Source organism: Anomaloglossus baeobatrachus, chromosome 6 (assembly GCF_048569485.1).
Source record: "Anomaloglossus baeobatrachus isolate aAnoBae1 chromosome 6, aAnoBae1.hap1, whole genome shotgun sequence".
In the NCBI taxonomy this organism is placed as follows: domain Eukaryota; kingdom Metazoa; phylum Chordata; class Amphibia; order Anura; family Aromobatidae; genus Anomaloglossus; species Anomaloglossus baeobatrachus.
In genome coordinates, this window is record NC_134358.1 from 227,360,899 (window position 1) to 227,379,598 (window position 18,700).

At 48.9% G+C, this 18,700-nt stretch overlaps 1 protein-coding gene across 1 annotated transcript in view; it reads left to right on the forward strand.

Annotated features, from left to right (window-relative positions):
* NUP153 (nucleoporin 153) overlaps positions 1-18,700 on the forward strand; it is a 177,169-nt gene that overhangs the window by 101,511 nt on the left and 56,958 nt on the right. The window contains 4 exon segments of the mRNA XM_075314720.1: positions 8,645-8,759; positions 8,852-8,983; positions 9,065-9,160; positions 10,484-10,568. Of these exon segments, the coding sequence (XP_075170835.1) occupies positions 8,645-8,759; positions 8,852-8,983; positions 9,065-9,160; positions 10,484-10,568 (428 nt within the window).

The following is an 18,700-nucleotide window of genomic DNA, read 5'->3' on the forward strand; positions in this document are numbered from 1 at the left end:
AACCCCTTACATCTCGCTGCCAAAGTCTGGTAACGAGATGTATATACGCGCGGTGAAGATTTTCACTGAGTGATCACGTGACTTTCGGTGGTTGCCATGGTAGCACAGGGTCATGTGATGATGCCTGTAACTATGACGTTTCACTTTCTTTTTCGCCCGGCCCGGAGGCCAGTGAAGCAGGAAGTAGCTGTGATCAGCAGATAGATCAGAGCGATCAGATTGCTGATCGCTATAGCCCCCTAGGGGGACTAGTAAAATAAAAAATAAAAAAAAAACCCTAAAAGTTCAAATCACCTCCCCTTCCCCCCATTGAAAATTAAAGGGTTAAAAAAAAAATAATATACACATATTTGGTATCGCTGTGTTCAGAAATGCCCGATCTATCAAAATATAAAATCAATTAAGGTGGCCGCAATTTTGTGTCAAAGTAGCTTGTAAAACGCCTCGCATAAAGTTTATGCCTAACTTTGCCCATATATAACTCAAGACCAAAAACCAATAGTAACTGGTGCTTTACCCTGTACACCAAACATCTACATGACTTTGCATTGCTGCAATATCACAGTCAAAGCATATGTATTTGTGGAAATATTCACACCCACATATGATGAAAAACTTAAAAAAACGAATTTTACCTATTTTAGGTCAAATTTCTCAAAGGGTACCCCTAAAGTATATTAATTCTGATATCATTAGAAAGAGCACATTTTTCTCTACAAGGATCATTATATTTTTTTTGGAGTCTCTCAGTTTAAGAAAAGAAAAATGCCACTGAACATGGTGTTATTTATTAATACGCAATGAGTGGTAACTGCACTATTCAAACCCTTGCGTTGGTCCATGGTGGTTATACCACCACCAATTCCCTAAGAATTGGTATTATAATCCTATTAAGAATTGTAATAATGCTGTCTTTCGAGAATTGGCAGCCCCATCGCCTAGGAGCCATGGCCGATAGCCGTGCAAGGCAAGTCGCGGGTGGTCTCTTTATCGCAGGTTCCAAAGCCTGAGGGTGGGTGTCTTTGCCTAGGATCCCAAGCCTAATATTGGGTATCTTTTGTTGGTTCCCAAGCCATAATGTTCAGTCTAAGTAAGTGGTCTGGAATTGTTGCTGAATTTGCAACATAATGGGTTCAGAGAAGCTGTATTGTCGGCCCATTGCTGTTGCAGCTGGTGCTGGAATTATTGCAATGATGGACTGCTCGGGAATCCAGCATGTATCATTTCTCACAGGCCAGTGAAAGAAGCTAGCTGCTCCATGAGGATGCATAAAATTTATTAATGCATCATGGTCGTCGACTGAAATTTCAGAAATATTTCCAATCCACCAGTTCCTATCGTAAATGCAGGCAATGTATTGCCCTGGCTGGAGGTTTGCAATTGGCACAAAAGGCATTTCTGATCTGACAGATCCATCTACATGGGCAATGAAAGAGGATGGCTCATTTCACACCCTTGAAATGCCAATCTTTTTGTCATCAATTGGCACAAACTGGTGATTTTCTCTTGTTCCAGCAATTGTATGTCCATCTTTCAACCTTTCCTCTTGAACTACCCCTATTTCGTCAATTTTTTCTTTTGGAGCAAAAAAAAACAACCTGATTCCATGCAGTTGCTCGTTGCAAAAGTTGAATAAACCCACCGGGGTCAGTATTTGGTTTTCAGTTGGCCGTTGAAGACTGGCACGAGCTGCCAACCTCTTTGCTGTCCCTCCAATCCCATCACAGGGCGACTTTCCCGACTGGTACCAAAAAAAATCCATTCAGCGCTGATATTGAAATCAGGTGGCGCTGTGCTAGAGTTTGTCTCCTTTACTGGAGAGACAATTTGAATATTTCTTAGAGGGGCGTGGCAGCTATAAGTCCCCTTACTTGGCAGCCAGACTGGCTTGCAAAGTCTCCTTAAGGAGAATAGTGTTCCCCCGTGGTCCCCACATAGCTTTCTCATGAGCCAGATCAGACACCCCCATACTTTGCACTGACGAGGGGCAAGCACCCCGAAACACCGTGTCTGAAAATTGGGATTCTGATCTGGCTTATATATCCTGAGTCATATTGCAAAGGATTGTTAAAAATCCACTTGTGACTTTTAGGATCACTACTTCCAATAGGTGGTGCTGTGCTAGAGTTTGTCTCCTTTACTGGAGAGACAATTTGGATATTGAAATCAGCATTGTGGTGGCACAAGTTGAGAACATTTTTGAAATTTTTGTACTGGGCTGCAGATCCATCGCTGAAGTAGTGGATGTGACGAATCCCATAGATGAGTCTTGACATACTCCACAATTACTGTTAAAGTGTGGACTGCAACTGTGTCATGTCGTGAGCAATCACTGATTAGTTATTATTAGGTATTATTATTAGTCAATAACTTTTCATGACTAAAAAGGTTTATAGGTTTTTGATTATAATAGACATTGCTAGCAACAATACAACTCTGTAACATGTGACAAGAATCTGAAAATCAAACCCAAAATCAATCATTCCGCGCATAAATAACACCATGTTCAGTGGCATTTTCTAAACTGAGAGACTGCAAAAAATACCCCAACAATGATACTTGTAGAGAAAAATGTGCTCTTTCTAATGATATCTGAATTAATATATTTTAGGGGTACCCTTTTTGAGAAATTTGACCTAAAAATAGGTAAAATTTGTTTTTTTTAAGTTTGTCATCATATGTGGGTGTGAATATTTCCACAAATACATATGGTTTGACCGTGATATTGCAGCAATGCAAAGTCATGTAGATGTTTGGTGTACAGGGTAAAGCACCAGTTACTATTGTTTTTTGGTCTTGAGTTATATATGGGCAAAGTTAGGCATAAATTTTATACGAGGCGTTTTACAAGCTACTTTGACACAAAATTGCGGCCGAAATATTGTTTTGTCATAGCCGGTAATACCTTTATCGTGTTTAGCAGCAAAAGTTGAGCTAGTATGCCAAATTTCAGCACCATAGCCAGTATAGAACTCTAAGGCTATGTGCACACGCTGCGTTTTTTTGACGCTGCGTTTTTGTGCGTTTTTGGCCACTAAAAACGCACAAAAACGCACCTGCGTCGAAAAAACGCGGCAAAAAACGCACGCGTTTTGCCGCGATTTGGTGCGTTTTTTTGCTGCGTTTTGCTGCGTTTTTGCTCACTGCGTCCTTATGCGTTTTTTATCAGTGAACAAAAAAAAAAAAGGTCTGATGTAATTTCCTTCTTCAATGTGTTCTTCATTCTCCACTAGTGTATGCAGAAGAGCAGACAGCTGCAGAACTACAAGGCTCAGCATCCTCGATCCAATAGTGTATGCAGGACAGCAGACAGCAGCTGTCGAACTACAAGGCTCAGCATCCTCCATCCAATAGTGTATGCAGAAGAGCAGACAGCAGCTGTCGAACTACAAGGCTCAGCATCCTCCTTCCAGGACTGTATGCAGGATTTCTTTGCCCCCCCCAAAAAAAAAATGACGTAGGCTTCGCCATATTTTTGTATGCTAGCCGGGTACAGCAGGCAGGTACGGGCTGCCCCCAACGCCCAGCTGCCTATTTGTACCCGGCTGGGAACCAAAAATATAGGGAAGCCCTTTTTTTTAAAATTATTTCATGAATTTCACGAAATAATTTAAAAAAAAAATGACGTGAGCTTCGCCCCATTTTTGAGTCCAGCCGGGTACAACTAGGCAGCTGGGGATTGGAATCCACAGTGCAGGGTGCCCATGCTTTCTGGGCACCCCCGCTGTGAATTGCAGTCCCGCAGCCACCCCAGAAAATGGCGCTTTCATAGAAGCGCCATCTTCTGGCGCTGTATCCAACTCTTCCGGCTGCCCTGATGCCGGGTGGCTAGCCAGGTAATAATGGAGTTAGGGCTAGCTGTATATTATCAGCTAGCCCTAAGCCCGAAATTCATGGTGTCAGGCCAATATTAGACATGGCCACCATGAATTTCTAGTAAAGATAAAAAAAAAACACAACACAGAAAAATATTTTTATTAGAAATAAAACACAACACAATTAGTGACTCCATCTTTATTGAAATAAACCCCCCTCCGCAGTAATCCTGGGTCAGGGTCCCGCGCCGTCCAATCAGGATCCAATATCATCTGATCGGTTTGCTGGAAGGCAAAGCGATCAGATGATGTGTCAGGATCAAGTGCCTAAATCCCATCACACATCAGCTGATTGTATAAAAGCCGGTTATACAATCAGCTGATGCATCAGTAGAAAAAAAAAAAAAAAAAATAATACTCACTTATGTGCTGAATTACCGGCAGCTCCCGGAGCGATGGGGCGGGAGTCTGATCCTGTCCGATCGCTGCAGCAGCTGCCGGTAATCAGGGATGAAGTCTCCTGACGCATCCGCTGATACCGGCCGGGCGCCCGCGTCAGCCCGAGACTCGATCACCTGATGCGTCAGGTGACTGCATCAGGTGATCCATCGCCAGGTCCTGCAAGCAAGGTCCTGCCCCGGGGAGACTGCACACAGCCGGAGCGGGAGCGGCGATACCGTGACAGGAGCTGGGAGCGGGCATGGCACCGCGAGGCTGCAGACAGGTGAGTATAACTTTTTTTTTTTTTATTCTACTGTTAACTTTTGTCTTCGCAGCCGCTTCCACCTCCTGCCTGTACATGGCGCCGCACGGCAGCATACATGCACAGGACGGGAGATGGACGCGGCGGTGACGGTACCGGGAGGATTCATGCTTCTGTCTATACTGACAGAAGGAATCCTCTTCCTGTACACGTCACTTTACTACCCACCTCCTGCGCTTATAGCTGCGTTTTTGGTCTTAGAAACGCACCAAAACGCAGCTATTTGCGTTTCTCATTGCGTCTTTCAACATCCCATTGAACTCAATGGATGAAAAGCGCAGTGAAAAACGCGGGAATAATTGACATGCTGCGTTTTTGTGGTCACCACAAAAACGCAGCTGAAAAAAAACGCTGTGTGGGGACAGCAAAAATGAAAACTCATAGACTTTGCTGGGGAAGCAAAGTCATGCAGTTTTGAGGCCAAAAACGCACCCGAAAAACGCGCAAAAACGCCGAGAAAAACGCACCGTGTGCACATAGCCTAATGGTTATGTGCCAAAGTTTGCAAAATCCTCTTAGCTGAAGCCGCAGGCTTGGTGGACCCTCCAGTGAAAGGTCAACAGTGCCCAATGTATTTGAGATCTGGCCCTAAAAATTTACAGAACCTCTTTTCAAACATACGTGTACATCCTTATAAATTTTCAGCAAAATCGGAGAAGGTCGAGTGGGGACCACTGGTCCACTTGACATGCAATGACCCTTTATCTGATTGGTAAACAGCGTAGTGGCAAAAAAATTCCAAACCCCAAAATTTAAGTTTTTCGGTCACCGCAAGTTTTACGCAAAATGCAATAACAGGCGATCAAAACGTAGCATCTGCGCAAAAATGGTACCATTAGAAACGTCAGCTCAAGACGCAAAAAATAAGCAGTCACTGAGCCATAGATCCCAAAAAATGAGAACTCTACGGGTTTCGGAATATGGCGCAAAACGTAAGCCACTTTTATTGGACAAACTTGTGAATTTTTTTAACCCCTTAGATACAAGTAAACCTATACATGTTTGGTGTCTACAAACTCGCACCGACCTCGGGCATCACAATGACACATCAGTTTTACCATATAGTGAACACCGTGACTAAAACATCCCAAAAACTATTGTGCCATCACACTTTTTTTGCAGTTTTTCCACACTTGGAATTTTTTTGCTGTTTTCCAGTATACTATATGGTAAAACTTATGGTTTCATTTAAAAGTACAACTCGTCCCGCAAAAAACAATCTCTCATATGGCGAGATTGACAGAAAAATAAAAAGGTTACGGCTCTCTGAAGAAAGGGAGAAAAAAGCAAAAACAGAAAGTGCCCCGGGGCTGAAGGGGTTAAACTCATTGATGGTGATGTGTGTCAGGGCTCTTTATATCTCTGAAAGCAATTGCAGATACCTGTGCAAATTAGTTTGGAAGGTGTGTCCAAATAAAGGCAAGACTACTTAAAGCTGGTGTCACACACAGCGACAACGACAACGACGTCGCTGCTACGTCACCATTTTCTGTGACGTTGCAGCGACGTCCCGTCGCTGTCGCTGTGTGTGACATCCAGCAACGACCTGGCCCCTGCTGTGAGGTCGCCGGTCGTTGCTGAATGTCCAGCTTCATTTTTTGGTCGTCACTCCCGCTGTGACACACACATCGCTGTGTGTGACAGCGAGAGAGCGACGAAATGAAGCGATCAGGAGCCGGCACTGGCAGCTGCGGTAAGCTGTAACCAGCGTAAACATCGGGTAACCAAGGGAAGACCTTTCCCTGGTTACCCGATGTTTACGCTGGTTACCAGCCTCCGCTCTTGCTGCCAGTGCCGGCTCCTGCACTGTGACATGTGGCTGCAGTATGCATCGGGTAATTAACCCGATGTATACTGTAGCAAGGAGAGCAAGGAGCCAGCGCTAAGCAGTGCGCGCGGCTCCCTGCTCTCTGAACTGTGACATGTAGCTGCAGCACACATCGGGTTAATTAACCCGATGTGTGCTGCAGGAGAGCAAGGAGCCAGCGCTAAGCGCGGCTCCCTGCTCTCTGCACATGTAGCACAGCGACGTTATGATCGCTGCTTCTGCTGTGTTTGACAGCTAAGCAGCGATCATAACAGCGACTTACAAGGTCGCTGTTACGTCACCGAAAATGGTGACGTAACAACGACGTCGTTGTCGCTGTCGTTTAGTGTGACACCAGCTTAAGAAGGCTATTCCACATTATTAAGCAGCCTACATTTTTTGGCAAAATGGGAAAGAAAAAGGATGTGTCGGCTGCTGAAAAGCAACAAATTGTGGAGTATTTAGGTCAAGGCATGACTACAATCAACATTGCCAAGACACTTCATCGTTATCATCGCACAATATATAACAAGTATGTAGCTGATTCACAGCACACACGTGTGCGTGCTGATAAGGAAAAATTGAGGACTCTTTCCAACAGGCAATTGCGTCAGGTTAAAAGAGCTGCTGCTAAAATGCCTTGTCATAGCAGCAACAAGTTTTTGAAGCTGCTGGTGCCTCCAACGTCCCCCGAACAACAAGATGCAGGGTCCTTCAGAGGTTTGCAGCTTTGCGTAAGCCATCCCGTCTGCCACCTCTATCCACTTCACACAAGCAGAAACTGCTCCAGTGGGCCAAACGATACATCAAGACTGACTTCCAAACTGTTTTGTTCACCGATGAGTGCCGTACAACGCTCGATGGTCCACATGGATGGAGTGGAGGATGGCTGGTTGATGGACACCCCATGAAAACACGGCTAAGGCGCCAACAAGGAGGAGGTGGAGTAATGTTTTGGCCTGGAATCATGGGGAGAGAGATTGTCGGCCCCTTTAGGATCCCAGAAGGGGTAAAGATGATTTCCATAATCTATGTGGAGATTCTAAAACAGCACTTCCTGCCATGGTTCATGAGGAAGAACCGTGCATTCCGCAGCAAAATCATTTTCATGTATGATAATGCACAGTCTCAGGCTGCAAATAACACCTCTGCATCTCTGGCTGCTATGGGCATAAAAGAGGACAAACTTATGGTGTGGCCACCATCTTCCCCTGACCTCAACCCCATTGAGAACCTCTGGAGCATCATCAAAAGGAGTGTCTATGACTGCGGGAGGCAGTTCACCTCTAAGCAACAGCTCTGGGAGGGTATTCTGTCCACATGCAAAACAATGGAAGCACAAACCATCCAAAAACTGACATTCAATGGACGAGAGAGTTCAGAAGCTTCTTTCAAACAAGGCATCCTATGTGCAAATGTAACATCACCTAGAATTAAGTTTTGACTTGAAAACTGTTTGATTTCATTTTGTAATAAGCTGATAATGCTTATTTCACAATTGACCATTTTGTTTTTCAAAATAAAAATAAAAAGGTTGAAAACTCTGCTGTGCATAATAATCTGGAACATGCATTTTGAGTGTTTATTATTTTTAAAAATATACTGTTCATAGGCAGTTTGATCAAAAACATTTCAATTATACTCGAATAGTAGATGACTGGAAAATGACTGCAATTCGTAAAGTTAATTTAGGAAAATATGAAACATTTTTTGCATAATAATTTGGAACACTGTGGAACACTGTGCATTGTGATCAAGCAGCTAATCAGGGGTGTGGGCGGGGTTATACAGAGAGCAGACGTCTTGCCTCTGCTACATCAGACAAACATGGATTCTATTAAAACTGCACCAAGCAGTTCAGAGTAAGTGCCACATCCCTGGAACCGGCTTTCTTGCCCTATGTTATGCATCTCTCACATTCTATAACAAAAACCTGCTGACAGATTCCCTTAAAGGGGCTTACCACTTTTAGAAAAGTGGACCCCAACGTATCCTGTGTTGTAAAGTAAAGCCATATGGTTGTCACTCTCCTGCTGCGCCAGTCTCTGTTGTGGCACCAGCAGTACGGTCACGACTACAGCATGAATCGACACTGAAGCCTATCACAGAGCTAGGCCGGTCACGCCATCTAGATCGGCAAAGTGGCTTCGCTTAGTGATTGGCTGCAGCGGTGATGTGTACATGTGTTTGTGATATTTCCATTTTTCCATTGAGGCCGACTTCCAGGTAGAGCTAAACCTTTGTCGTTCTATTCTTCAGCTTCTTGTACCCCAAGTTCAGTACCCCTGCTTCTAATGGCTTTCCGTCAGGAAGAGGTGGAGGCAAAATGATGAGGGAGAAAGGCTCCCATTATACAAACAAGGCACCAGATGAGGTATTCACTCGTGTGTACCTTTTTCATGCGTATTACTTTATTTCCTTGCATATCACTGATACAATACTGATCACTGTCTGTCTTCCCTTTAGGAGGTGGAGGCTCCCGATTTGCCACAGATATCTTTACCGATTAGCTCGACGGCACTTCCAAAGATTTCCTTTGGTCACCCGGTGAAGACTACGCCACCTCCTGCTGCTGTTAGTAAATCTGTTTTTAGCACAGTAAGTTTATTTTATTTCCCCTTTTTCTCGATTTAAAAAAATTAAAATAGTTAACATATTGTTACTTTTTTTTCCTAGCAGGCACAGGCCATCAACTCCCCAAGTAATCCCTCGTTCACATTTTCATCTCCCATTGTAAAATCAACTGAATCCAATGCACAATCTCCTGGGTCATCTGTAAGTAGCAAGAACCGGTATCGTGATTGCAGAACACCTGCATCGGGGCTTGTATGTTGACAGACTTTTGCTGTGGATATATTCTTGTGTGTGGTCTAATGTATTCCTGGTGCTGGACAAGGAGTTTCCAATTAATCAGATTCAATTAGTGCTATGGCTGGCCGCTAGAAGTCAAGTTGGAAATGTTAAATATCCGGAATGATTTTTACCTTTTCAGATATGCTAGCACTAGTCTCCTATACATAACTATAGTAAAAAGCGGAGTACTAAGGTTTAGGATAGTTACCTGCAAAGATTTTGGCTTTTGAAGCCATGATGTTTAGTTTTTGGATGTGTTGAAAAGGTTGTTACCTTATTTTTCTAATTATAAGACGCACTTTTCCTCCCAAAAATTTGGGAGGAAAATGAGGGTGTGTCTTATAATCCGAATGTAACTTATCGGGAGGTGGTGGAGGGGGGGGGTCGCAGGAGGCAGGGTCAGTACTGTGGGCACTGTGCTGTGGGCTGCTGTGGGCGATGAGACAGGGGCCATCCTGAAAATGTCACGGGCTTCAAATAATGGCACCCGGAGTCGGCGTTTGCGTAGATAACTCTGCTCAAGATCTCATCTGCGCACGTGCCGCCTCCGGCCCATTGATTTCCCAGCAGTGGACTTAAGGAAAATGGCGCCAGGAGAAAGCGCATGCGCAGATGAGATTTTGACTTGTCATTGAGCTAGTAGCTCAATCTGTGCATGCGCCTACTCCAGGCACCATTTCTTTGAAGCCCACACCGCCGCCAGTTTCTGGATGTTACGTACCTCACAGCGCCCGCAGCGAGCATCTGGGACACCTGCAGGATCACCGTACTCCACCACCTTCTGTGACACTCTCTCCTTCATTGCTGCTGACCTTCACACCCCCGTCCCCCGGTAAGATATCACCGAATTATTAGATGGACCCCAAATACGGTAATTTGAAGTTTTACAAATATCAGCTAATGTGATAAACTTGCAGAGTTGCAAAGGATTAAAATTCCATACGGTTACCCTCCCTACTGCTTTTTGGGAAGGGGGCCTGACAGAAACAAACTTTGCTTCTATGGCTCCTTGAACATTTCCTCTGAGCCAAGCGGTCACCAGCATCTACTCCATCAAGTGCTTTGATTAGTCCACCAGTGTATTGTATTCTGTAAAATGAAAAGGGACCCGGAGCATTATCATGCCGCTTAGTGAGGTCAATTGATTACGAACGTGCCTCTATTTTTACACTGCCCATTTTGTCGACCTTTCATAATTTCTCGGGCTTTTAGGATTTTGACATTTAAGTGTGTTTCTGTTCACAGGTTGGCTTTACATTTAGTGTGCCGGCTATGAAAGTATCATCACTCTCTTCACCGACTAATAAGAAATCTGCTTCAAGCAGTCCTGGTAAGTAGTTTGAGTAGCTGGATGAGAGGTGTAAATTCAGCAACTTGATGATGTTACTGCTTTAACTGCTTCTGTACCACCCATAGACCCAGGTCGTCCTGCTCCTACTCTGCAGAAACATGTAAAACTGAAGTCCCATGTATTACAGAAAAAAAACACACAAATGACTTGAATATCTGAACAATATACATTTTCTCTATCGTTTCATTGGGGGACACAGGACCATGGGTTATGCTGCTGTCACTAGGAGGCTGACACTAAGTAAACAGAAAAAGTTAGCTCCTCCCCAGCAGTATAACCCCTGAGCCGGAGGCGGGCTCAATCAGTTTTTTGCTTAGTGTCGTAGGAGGCTGATGTGGGCCGACTGGGCCCCCTTCAGCCACTTGTTTTTTTGCGTATATTTTTTCTTTTTTCTCTCGGCGACGCTCGTCGCTCTCATCTGTTGGATTTCTCTTTTTCTGCAGGTATCGTTTTCTCTACCTCAGCTCTCGCAGCCCGTGTGGGTACCACTCCCCTGGGTAGCAGAAGCTTGTTTCGTCGGGCCCTCTCCCCCGTCCAATTCCACGGTACCACTCCCGGGTTGGCACGCGGGGCTAATCCTTCCTGGGCACCCCCTATTCACCCTGCGGTATCACTCCAAAGGGTGCAAGGGGCATACAGCAGGGACTGGACCTCGCAGCGCGTTTGGATGATATCGGGCCCGCAGCGCTGCCTCACTACAGGGGGCTCCCTGTCCCCACCAGCGTCCATCTTCCTGCCTGTCTGCCTGCCTCATTCTCTTCTGCGGCCCGCAGCCAGCCCTCCGGTGTGCGGAGCGGACACAGGTGCAGAGCTCCACGCCTGCACACTGCCAGATGCGGCGCCGCCGACCAGGTAGGACACTCACCCTCCCTTCTCCCGGGCGGCTACAAGATATAGGCCCCGGTCTGGGCCTACTCACCGAGCACCCCGGCCTCGCCCCCACCCGGCGCTGGAGTCCACACAGGCAGGGCTCGGCCGGTGCCCAGACATCGCTGCCGCGCCGCCGCTCCCGCAGGTAGGATTCCCGGTCTCTACCTTCCCCTGCGCCGGCGGTTTCAAATTTAGGCCCCGGTCCGGGCCTACTCACTGGGCGCCCCGGCCGCGACTCCATCCGGCGATGGAGTCCTTCTCCGCGCCTGCGGTGCTCGTCGCTGCCGTGCCGCCGCTCCTGCGGGTGGATCCGCCGGTCTCTGTTTTCCCCTGCGCCGGCTGCCTCAAAATTTAGGCCCCGGCTTCGGCCCTGTCTCCGGCGTCCCAGGCCCGCCCCCCGCCGCATCGCTATTGGCCGCCGGCCGCTCCGTCTCCGCCCTCCGCTCAGCCCCAGGCATCACAATGGGGGCGGTGGTTGCGTTTTCCCGCTCTCCTGGGCCCACCTCCAGCCTCCTCAGCGTTCATTTAAAAAAAAAAAAAAAAAAAAAAAGGTGATTATGGCAAACTCCTGGTATGCGGTTTACTGACGCTGCAGCAGCCCGTATATCAGGGGAAGATAAACCCTAGTTTCCATGATGATTAAATACAGTGCGGTTTTTTATCAGGGCTTGCGTTTTGTACATTATACATTAACCTCTTCAGGTACTTTTTTCGGGTTTTTTGCATCAGGACACATCCCAATAGGGTTAGTCTAAGAGCTCTCAGAGCTGAGTTTTTTAATTATTTGGGACCGGTAGCTCAAGTTTGCGGTTCCCTTAATGGTAATTTCCCGCACATAATGGCAGATTAGTGTTGACAGCTACCGCAGCCCCTGGCACCGCACGCCCCTGTGTCTCGCCCCTGCCGGCTGGTTAACGCCCTGTCTCAGGCCATATATTCCCTCGCTGACGTCCCTCGGGTTCGTGCGCATGCGCTGCGTCCCCCGCCGACGCTTGGTCATACCATCCACAAGACGGCGCCATTCCCTCGGGGAGACAAGTCCCGTACCAGGGACCTTTTTCCTAGGCTGGAAGCGGACCTGCCAGGTCTCGTCTTTCGTGGCCCCCCAGTTTTCCACCTTATTCCCCAGGTCCAGACTGCCCTTCCTACGGTAGTCTTACGACCTCTCGGGTGTTGGCCCAGGCTTTCCATCTCCGCTGGACTCCGAGCAGGACCTAGATGTTTTGGCGCAGGACGCATTAGTATGCTAGAAACGGTGAGTCAAGCCGTAAGGCTACGGACAGCCCCTCTTCTCTCCGTGCACCCAGGTCTCCTTTAGGGCGTTGGGAGCAGACCCTTGATGTGCTCGGGGGACATCCAGAGTTCGCCGAGTTACCGCGTGTTCACGGACAACTACCAGACACGACGTTTGCCTGCGGTAAGCCATGTCATTGTCTTTTTTCCCTTCTCCAAAGGGGTTTTCGGAAAGTATGGCCAGGCTACACTGGAGTCTTGGATTGATTACAGACATCTACCAGACACGCCGTTTACCACCGGTAAGTCGTGTGTTTTTGGCATTATCATTCCCCCGAAGGGCTCTGGAGAGAGGGGGCAGTCACCTTGCAGAGACGAAGACGGCAGGCCCCTTCGGTTTCAGTGGAATACAGTTCGCCGTGTGACTGTGTTAGCACGGATAATCCCAGGCCTCGATTTCTACCAATGGTAAGTCCTTTTATTGTCATTACCCCTTATAAAAAGGGGCTCCAAAAGGAAGGGGCACCCCACCCTGTGGTCGACCCGCCTGTGTTCCTCCGGGTTTCTCGTCCCGAACGTGGCGTCCCTCAGAGAATCAGCGGACTCCATACGCAGCGGACCAAGTTCCACCTATCCCGTCCCAGGACTGGTTATCATCTTCAGTGAGTACCCTCTCTTCACATACCTGGGGCCTGCCTACTGCTCGGCCTGAGCCTCTACCATCAGTGTGCCCACCTGTCGAGACCTCTGACTCGGGATCAGGAACGCAGATTTGACATCTAGGAGGTCACTGACTTCCCTTCCGACTTTAGGGAACGCCACTCTGAAGATAGGCGAGTCCAGTGGCCCCACTTGGCTACGTCAGAGTAGAGTACTTCTCTACCCTAGACTACGTAAGGGAAGGATTCATCCTTTTCCCTGCATCGACCCAGATGCATCAGGATCGTCCCCTCACACTAGGTCCCAGCCCGTTCACGCCGCACCCGTCAGGAAGCCTCTATCCCTCCAACAGCCCCTCCACCTTGAGTGGCAGTGGACCGTTCCAGTTTTTTATCAGAGCGCTTGCAGGGATCACTGTCCCTGCGCACCCTACTCTACAGGGCTGCTAGGTTCTCTACGCCCAAGTACGGCCGGGAGGCCCAGAGTTCTCCCTTCAAGGATCCTTGCTTGGGGTTTAGACCGTCATATTCACTTTTCGCTACTAGCGCAGCTGAGATACCGGAAGGAGTCCTACCAGACCCCGGCTCGGTCCATCATCCCTTGGGCACGTTTTTTTTTTTTTTTTCGAGCCCGTTCAGGGGTAGCTACTCCTCACGCAGGAATAGTTTTTTCCTTCCTGGCACAGAGTCCCGCGTACCCTTGCCACCCGCTCCCGTTTTGGCTATGCGAGCCCTCGGCAGTCTGTGGCGGTGATAGCGACGGTGCACGTACCAGATTCATCCCTTACTCTCCAGTGGACCACACTGAAGATCGGAGACAAAGAGGGTTCCGTCTTCGCGGGTGATCCGCCAATCTCCTCATAGCGGACCAGTCTTCGAAACCGTCCCTTGGGAAGCTTCCCTTCCCTCCTCTGGAGGATATTATCAACCGTCACCAGTCTCCCGTGCTAGGGTAGGCTGCCCCCACCATTCCTCGGCACGGTCCCGAGGGACAGCCCTAGAGCGTTGTCTCCCCTTCAATATTCCGGAAGCCAGAGCCATCCTGTTAGCACGGCTTCAATTTCTTCTCTGGGTCGGGGTTTGCCACAGCGGCGACGTGCATCATCCACCAGGTAGACGCAGAGAGTTCATGGCAAGGGAAGAGGCCAAGAAAATCTTGCCCGGGGACGGGTCCCTTAACTCGCTGACCTCGGCAGTACATCCCTAGCATGGACGTTTTAGACGGCCGATTTTTTTCGGTAGGAAAGACCTCCCTTAGGAAAAGGGCTCCTCAACAGGGGAGTCACCAGTCAGTTCCCGGGCGAGGGAAGACCTCCAGTCGTGGACCTATTGTTCTCCCGTTCCAGCTTTCAAGTCAATGGTACGTCGAGTGTACCACCTGCTCTGGACTAGGTGACGACGCCCTCGACCGGTCGGGTAGCCTTTTCAGGTTCTCCTGCATCTTCCCGCAGTTTCCCATGGTCTCGAGGGTTCTCAGGATGGACCAAGGCAACGATGCCTCTGGAGTGTCCCAGGCGAGCATAGTTCGCATAGCCTACTCAACTCCTCACGGAGGCCCCGGGGCTCCTTCCCGACCGCCAAGTTCTCCGTGTCGGGGCCCTCTCTTCTACCAGGACTCAAAGTCCCAAGTTCGACGGCCACGCCAGTGGATCCCGGGCTCTGCCTCGGTCAGGTCTGTTGACAAGAGGATTACAGACAACATTGAGGGCCGGGAATCCAGTTTCCTCCAGGATTTATTTCCACTAGGAAAGAGCTTCCCGGTGGGTGAGGACCACATCTTCCCTCCTTCTTGCTGGCATTCTTCCAGTCAGATCCGAATGCGGCCCTCTCGCGCGTCCGTGTTTCGGCCAGGTGTCGGCCCGTTTCGCTTCGGTGTGTTCAGAGTCTTTTCACTTCCCGTCCTCCAATCAGGGCCTTCGCTCAGAGAAGCGTCCATCTGGCTCGGCTGTTTCATCGTTCGCTAAAAACGTGGGTCCTTATTCCAGTGAGGGGTTCGTTCAAGGTAACCCTTTTTGCCCGGCTCCACCTGTTTTTGTTAGGTGGGCTCCTCGTGGACATCTTGTTGTTACAGACAGCATCGGGGCGGACAGCCCTCTTGTCGCTCTTTCCCCCCTTTTTTGTTTTCCAGCTCCTCCAGCAGGACAAGGGGAGGCTCCGGCCAGAACTCTTCGTTCCTGTCCAGGGCAGCTCGCTGATTCCTTCCAGGAGATGTGGTTAGTTTTTGGTTTTCGGTTCTAGTCTCCTCTCTCAGCCGGAAAGGGGCCTAGTTCGTTCCAGAACTGGTACGAGCCCTCAGTCTTACATGTCTGCAGGACACCCCTTTCGGTTACACCGACACCCAGTCCACCACGCCACCCGTTCCCAAGGGACGCATGCCGGCGCCAGAGGCCAGAATTGTCACATGGATCCATTACTCCATAGGTGAAGACTTTCGCTTGAAGGGCGGACTTCCGCCACGGGCTACCGAGCAAGGGGTACCCTTTGGACGATTGGACTCCAGATGTCGACCGTCCAGGTTCCCTGGGCCGCCACCCGATCTAGTCGGCATACCTTTACTAGTTTCTACCAGGGTCACACCCAGGCTTCGACAGCGGCCAGTCTTGGAGTAAGGTCTGCGGGTGGCAGTGGCACACCTGTCACAACGTAGGTGCTTGTACGTCTGGCGCGAGCCCGACAGGGGGAAGCGGTTGCCTTCCTGTCTCCGGTGATGGTTTCTCTTCCCACCCAGGGACTGCTTTTGGACGTCCCATGGTCCTGTGTCCCCCAATGAAACGATAGAGAAAGAAGGATTTTTGTGTACTCACCGTAAAATCTCTTTCTCTGAGTCTTCATTGGGGGACACAGCACCCACCCTGCTTGTGTTATTGGTTATATATATTACCTGTCGGTTGCATCAGTGGCCATTTCCCCAGGCCACTAGTCACACGATTACTGGTCATAGTTTTTAACTTGTTTTATCCAGGATTGTTTGATTCTCCTCCTACTGCTTGTGCACTAAACTGATTGAGCCCGCCTCCGGCTCAGGGGTTATACTGCTGGGGAGGAGCTAACTTTTTCTGTTTACTTAGTGTCAGCCTCCTAGTGACAGCAGCATAACCCATGGTCCTGTGTCCCCCAATGAAGACTCAGAGAAAGAGATTTTACGGTGAGTACACAAAAATCCTTCTTTTTTGCAGCTCACGTTTATCCATATTTACCAAAAACTCTGAAAATGTACCATGTCAATAACAGGTGTAAATGACCTGATCTTGAACTGGTTAAAGATGATCTGTCACTTGCTCAAACAAATGTACTGACATACCTTGTAACATTCAGTGAGCTCACCTGAGTTTGCCACTTTTTTTTATTTTGCGCTTAGTCATTCCATTGCAGAAATATTCACACTTATTTCTTCTAGAGTGCAATGTATGTGAAATCTCTGCTTGCAGTACAGTTGGGTGTTTCTTCAGCATGTTCTAGGGGCGTGTGCTTCCACCCCTCTCATCCAGACGCTGCCAATCACAGCTTGGAAGCTGACCAGCAGTCCCAGGTGCTGCTGAGCTGTGATTGGCTGAGTGTTGTAAAGAGGGGTGAAAGCACACGCCCCCAGAGAAGACTGAAGAAACACCCAGGTGGACTGCAAAGCTGAGATTTCAGATAGTGTGTTCCTGAACGAAATGGAAATAAATCTGCAGAAGAGTCACACAATGGAAAAGAGCATCCTAGGCAAAGGAGCTCATTCATTTTTTTTTTACAAGGTATTTAACTAATTTTTTATGTATAAGGGGCAGGTCCTCTTTAATGATGCAGTATGGACTGTCAGCCCAGTCCTATCAGTCCCTCCCTCCCTCCCTCACTATTGTAAAGTATTCATTACAAGTTGATATTTCTTTGTCGCTCCATTGGGAGACCCAGACAATTGGGGTGTATAGCTTCTGCCTCCGGAGGCCACACAAAGTATTACACTTTAAAAAGTGTAACCCCTCCCCTCTGCCTATACACCCTCCCGTGCATCACGGGCTCCTCAGTTTTATGCTTTGTGTAGAAGGAGGCACACATCCACTCATGCATCTCCATTTTAGTCAGCAGCAGCTGCTGATTTTATCGGTTGGAAGAAAAGAGGGCCCCCACAGGGCCCCCGGCATGCTCCCTTCTCACCCCACTAAGTCGGCGGTGCTGTTAAGGTTGAGGTACCCATTGCGGGTACAGAGGCTGGAGCCACATGCCGTTTTCCTTCACCATCCCTTAGAGGCTCTGGATGAAGTGGGATCCTAACCGGTCATCCATTCACTGGGACCGGGCTCCCTCCGCAGCCCCTGTGGGAATCTGCCGGACAGGAGTCTATTGTATCCTCAGGGACACGGCCCTGCATCAAAGGTACTCTGTGTCCCCATGGGGACGGTGCATGGAGCGCTTGTTTCACAGACGCTGCAGCAGCTGCTGGTTTGTGAAGATCGGGACTTCCGCGCCGACCGCGCCTGTTTGTCGGCCGCGGTATTAAATCTAGTCCCCGGCTTCATTGCGGCCTAGTACCATAACTCCCGCCCCCGGGCCTGCCAGTCAGGGGTAAGGGCGGGACGGTCGACCTGACGGCGGCAGTGAGGGCTGGAGCATACTTTAGGTGTCCTCCCCCCCCCTCACTGATCACTGTAGGGCCCCAGATTCCCGCCCTTTAATAGTCGCCGCCCACGGCTCCCTCCTCCCCTGAGAGCTCCGGCAGCCATTTTTATACAACATTCTGCCGGAGGAGGATTTCAGGAACGAGCTCTGGGAGACCTAAGGCAGGGAATCTGGTGGACACACACTCCGCTTTGGGCGGTCGGTTATATATATATATATATATAATTTGTATATATATAATTTGTATATATTTTCTCTGTTCGGCCGGGTTGTTTGCTTTTGGCTATATACCCTCAGTGATCACTCTCCTAGGAGACAACAGCATGTCGTCCACAAGGAGCAAGGGCGCTAAGGCAAAGGGTTTTTTTTGCAACCTGTACCTCTTGTAGGGCTATGTTACCTGCGGGTTCCACCTACCCTCACTGTGAGCAATGCTCGACCCCTGTTGCACTTGCCCAGCCGGAGCCTCGGTCACTAGTGGGCCCCTCGTCTCAGGCAGACCCTCCTGCTTCCCCTGTCCAGGCGGCAGGGACAGAGTTGGCAGTTTTTGCTGAGAAACTCTCTGAGTCACTTTCACAATCCATGGCTCAGTCTATGGACAAATGGTCTGCCAAGCTACTAGAAGCCTTGCAGTCCAGACCGGTCCTTACACAGGCCCCGGGCACTATTGGATCATCGCCTCCAGGCCCCTCTCGGTCTGCGCCGCAGCGTGCTCCCGGGGTGGCCCCTAGGTCTCACGTGGAGGACTCC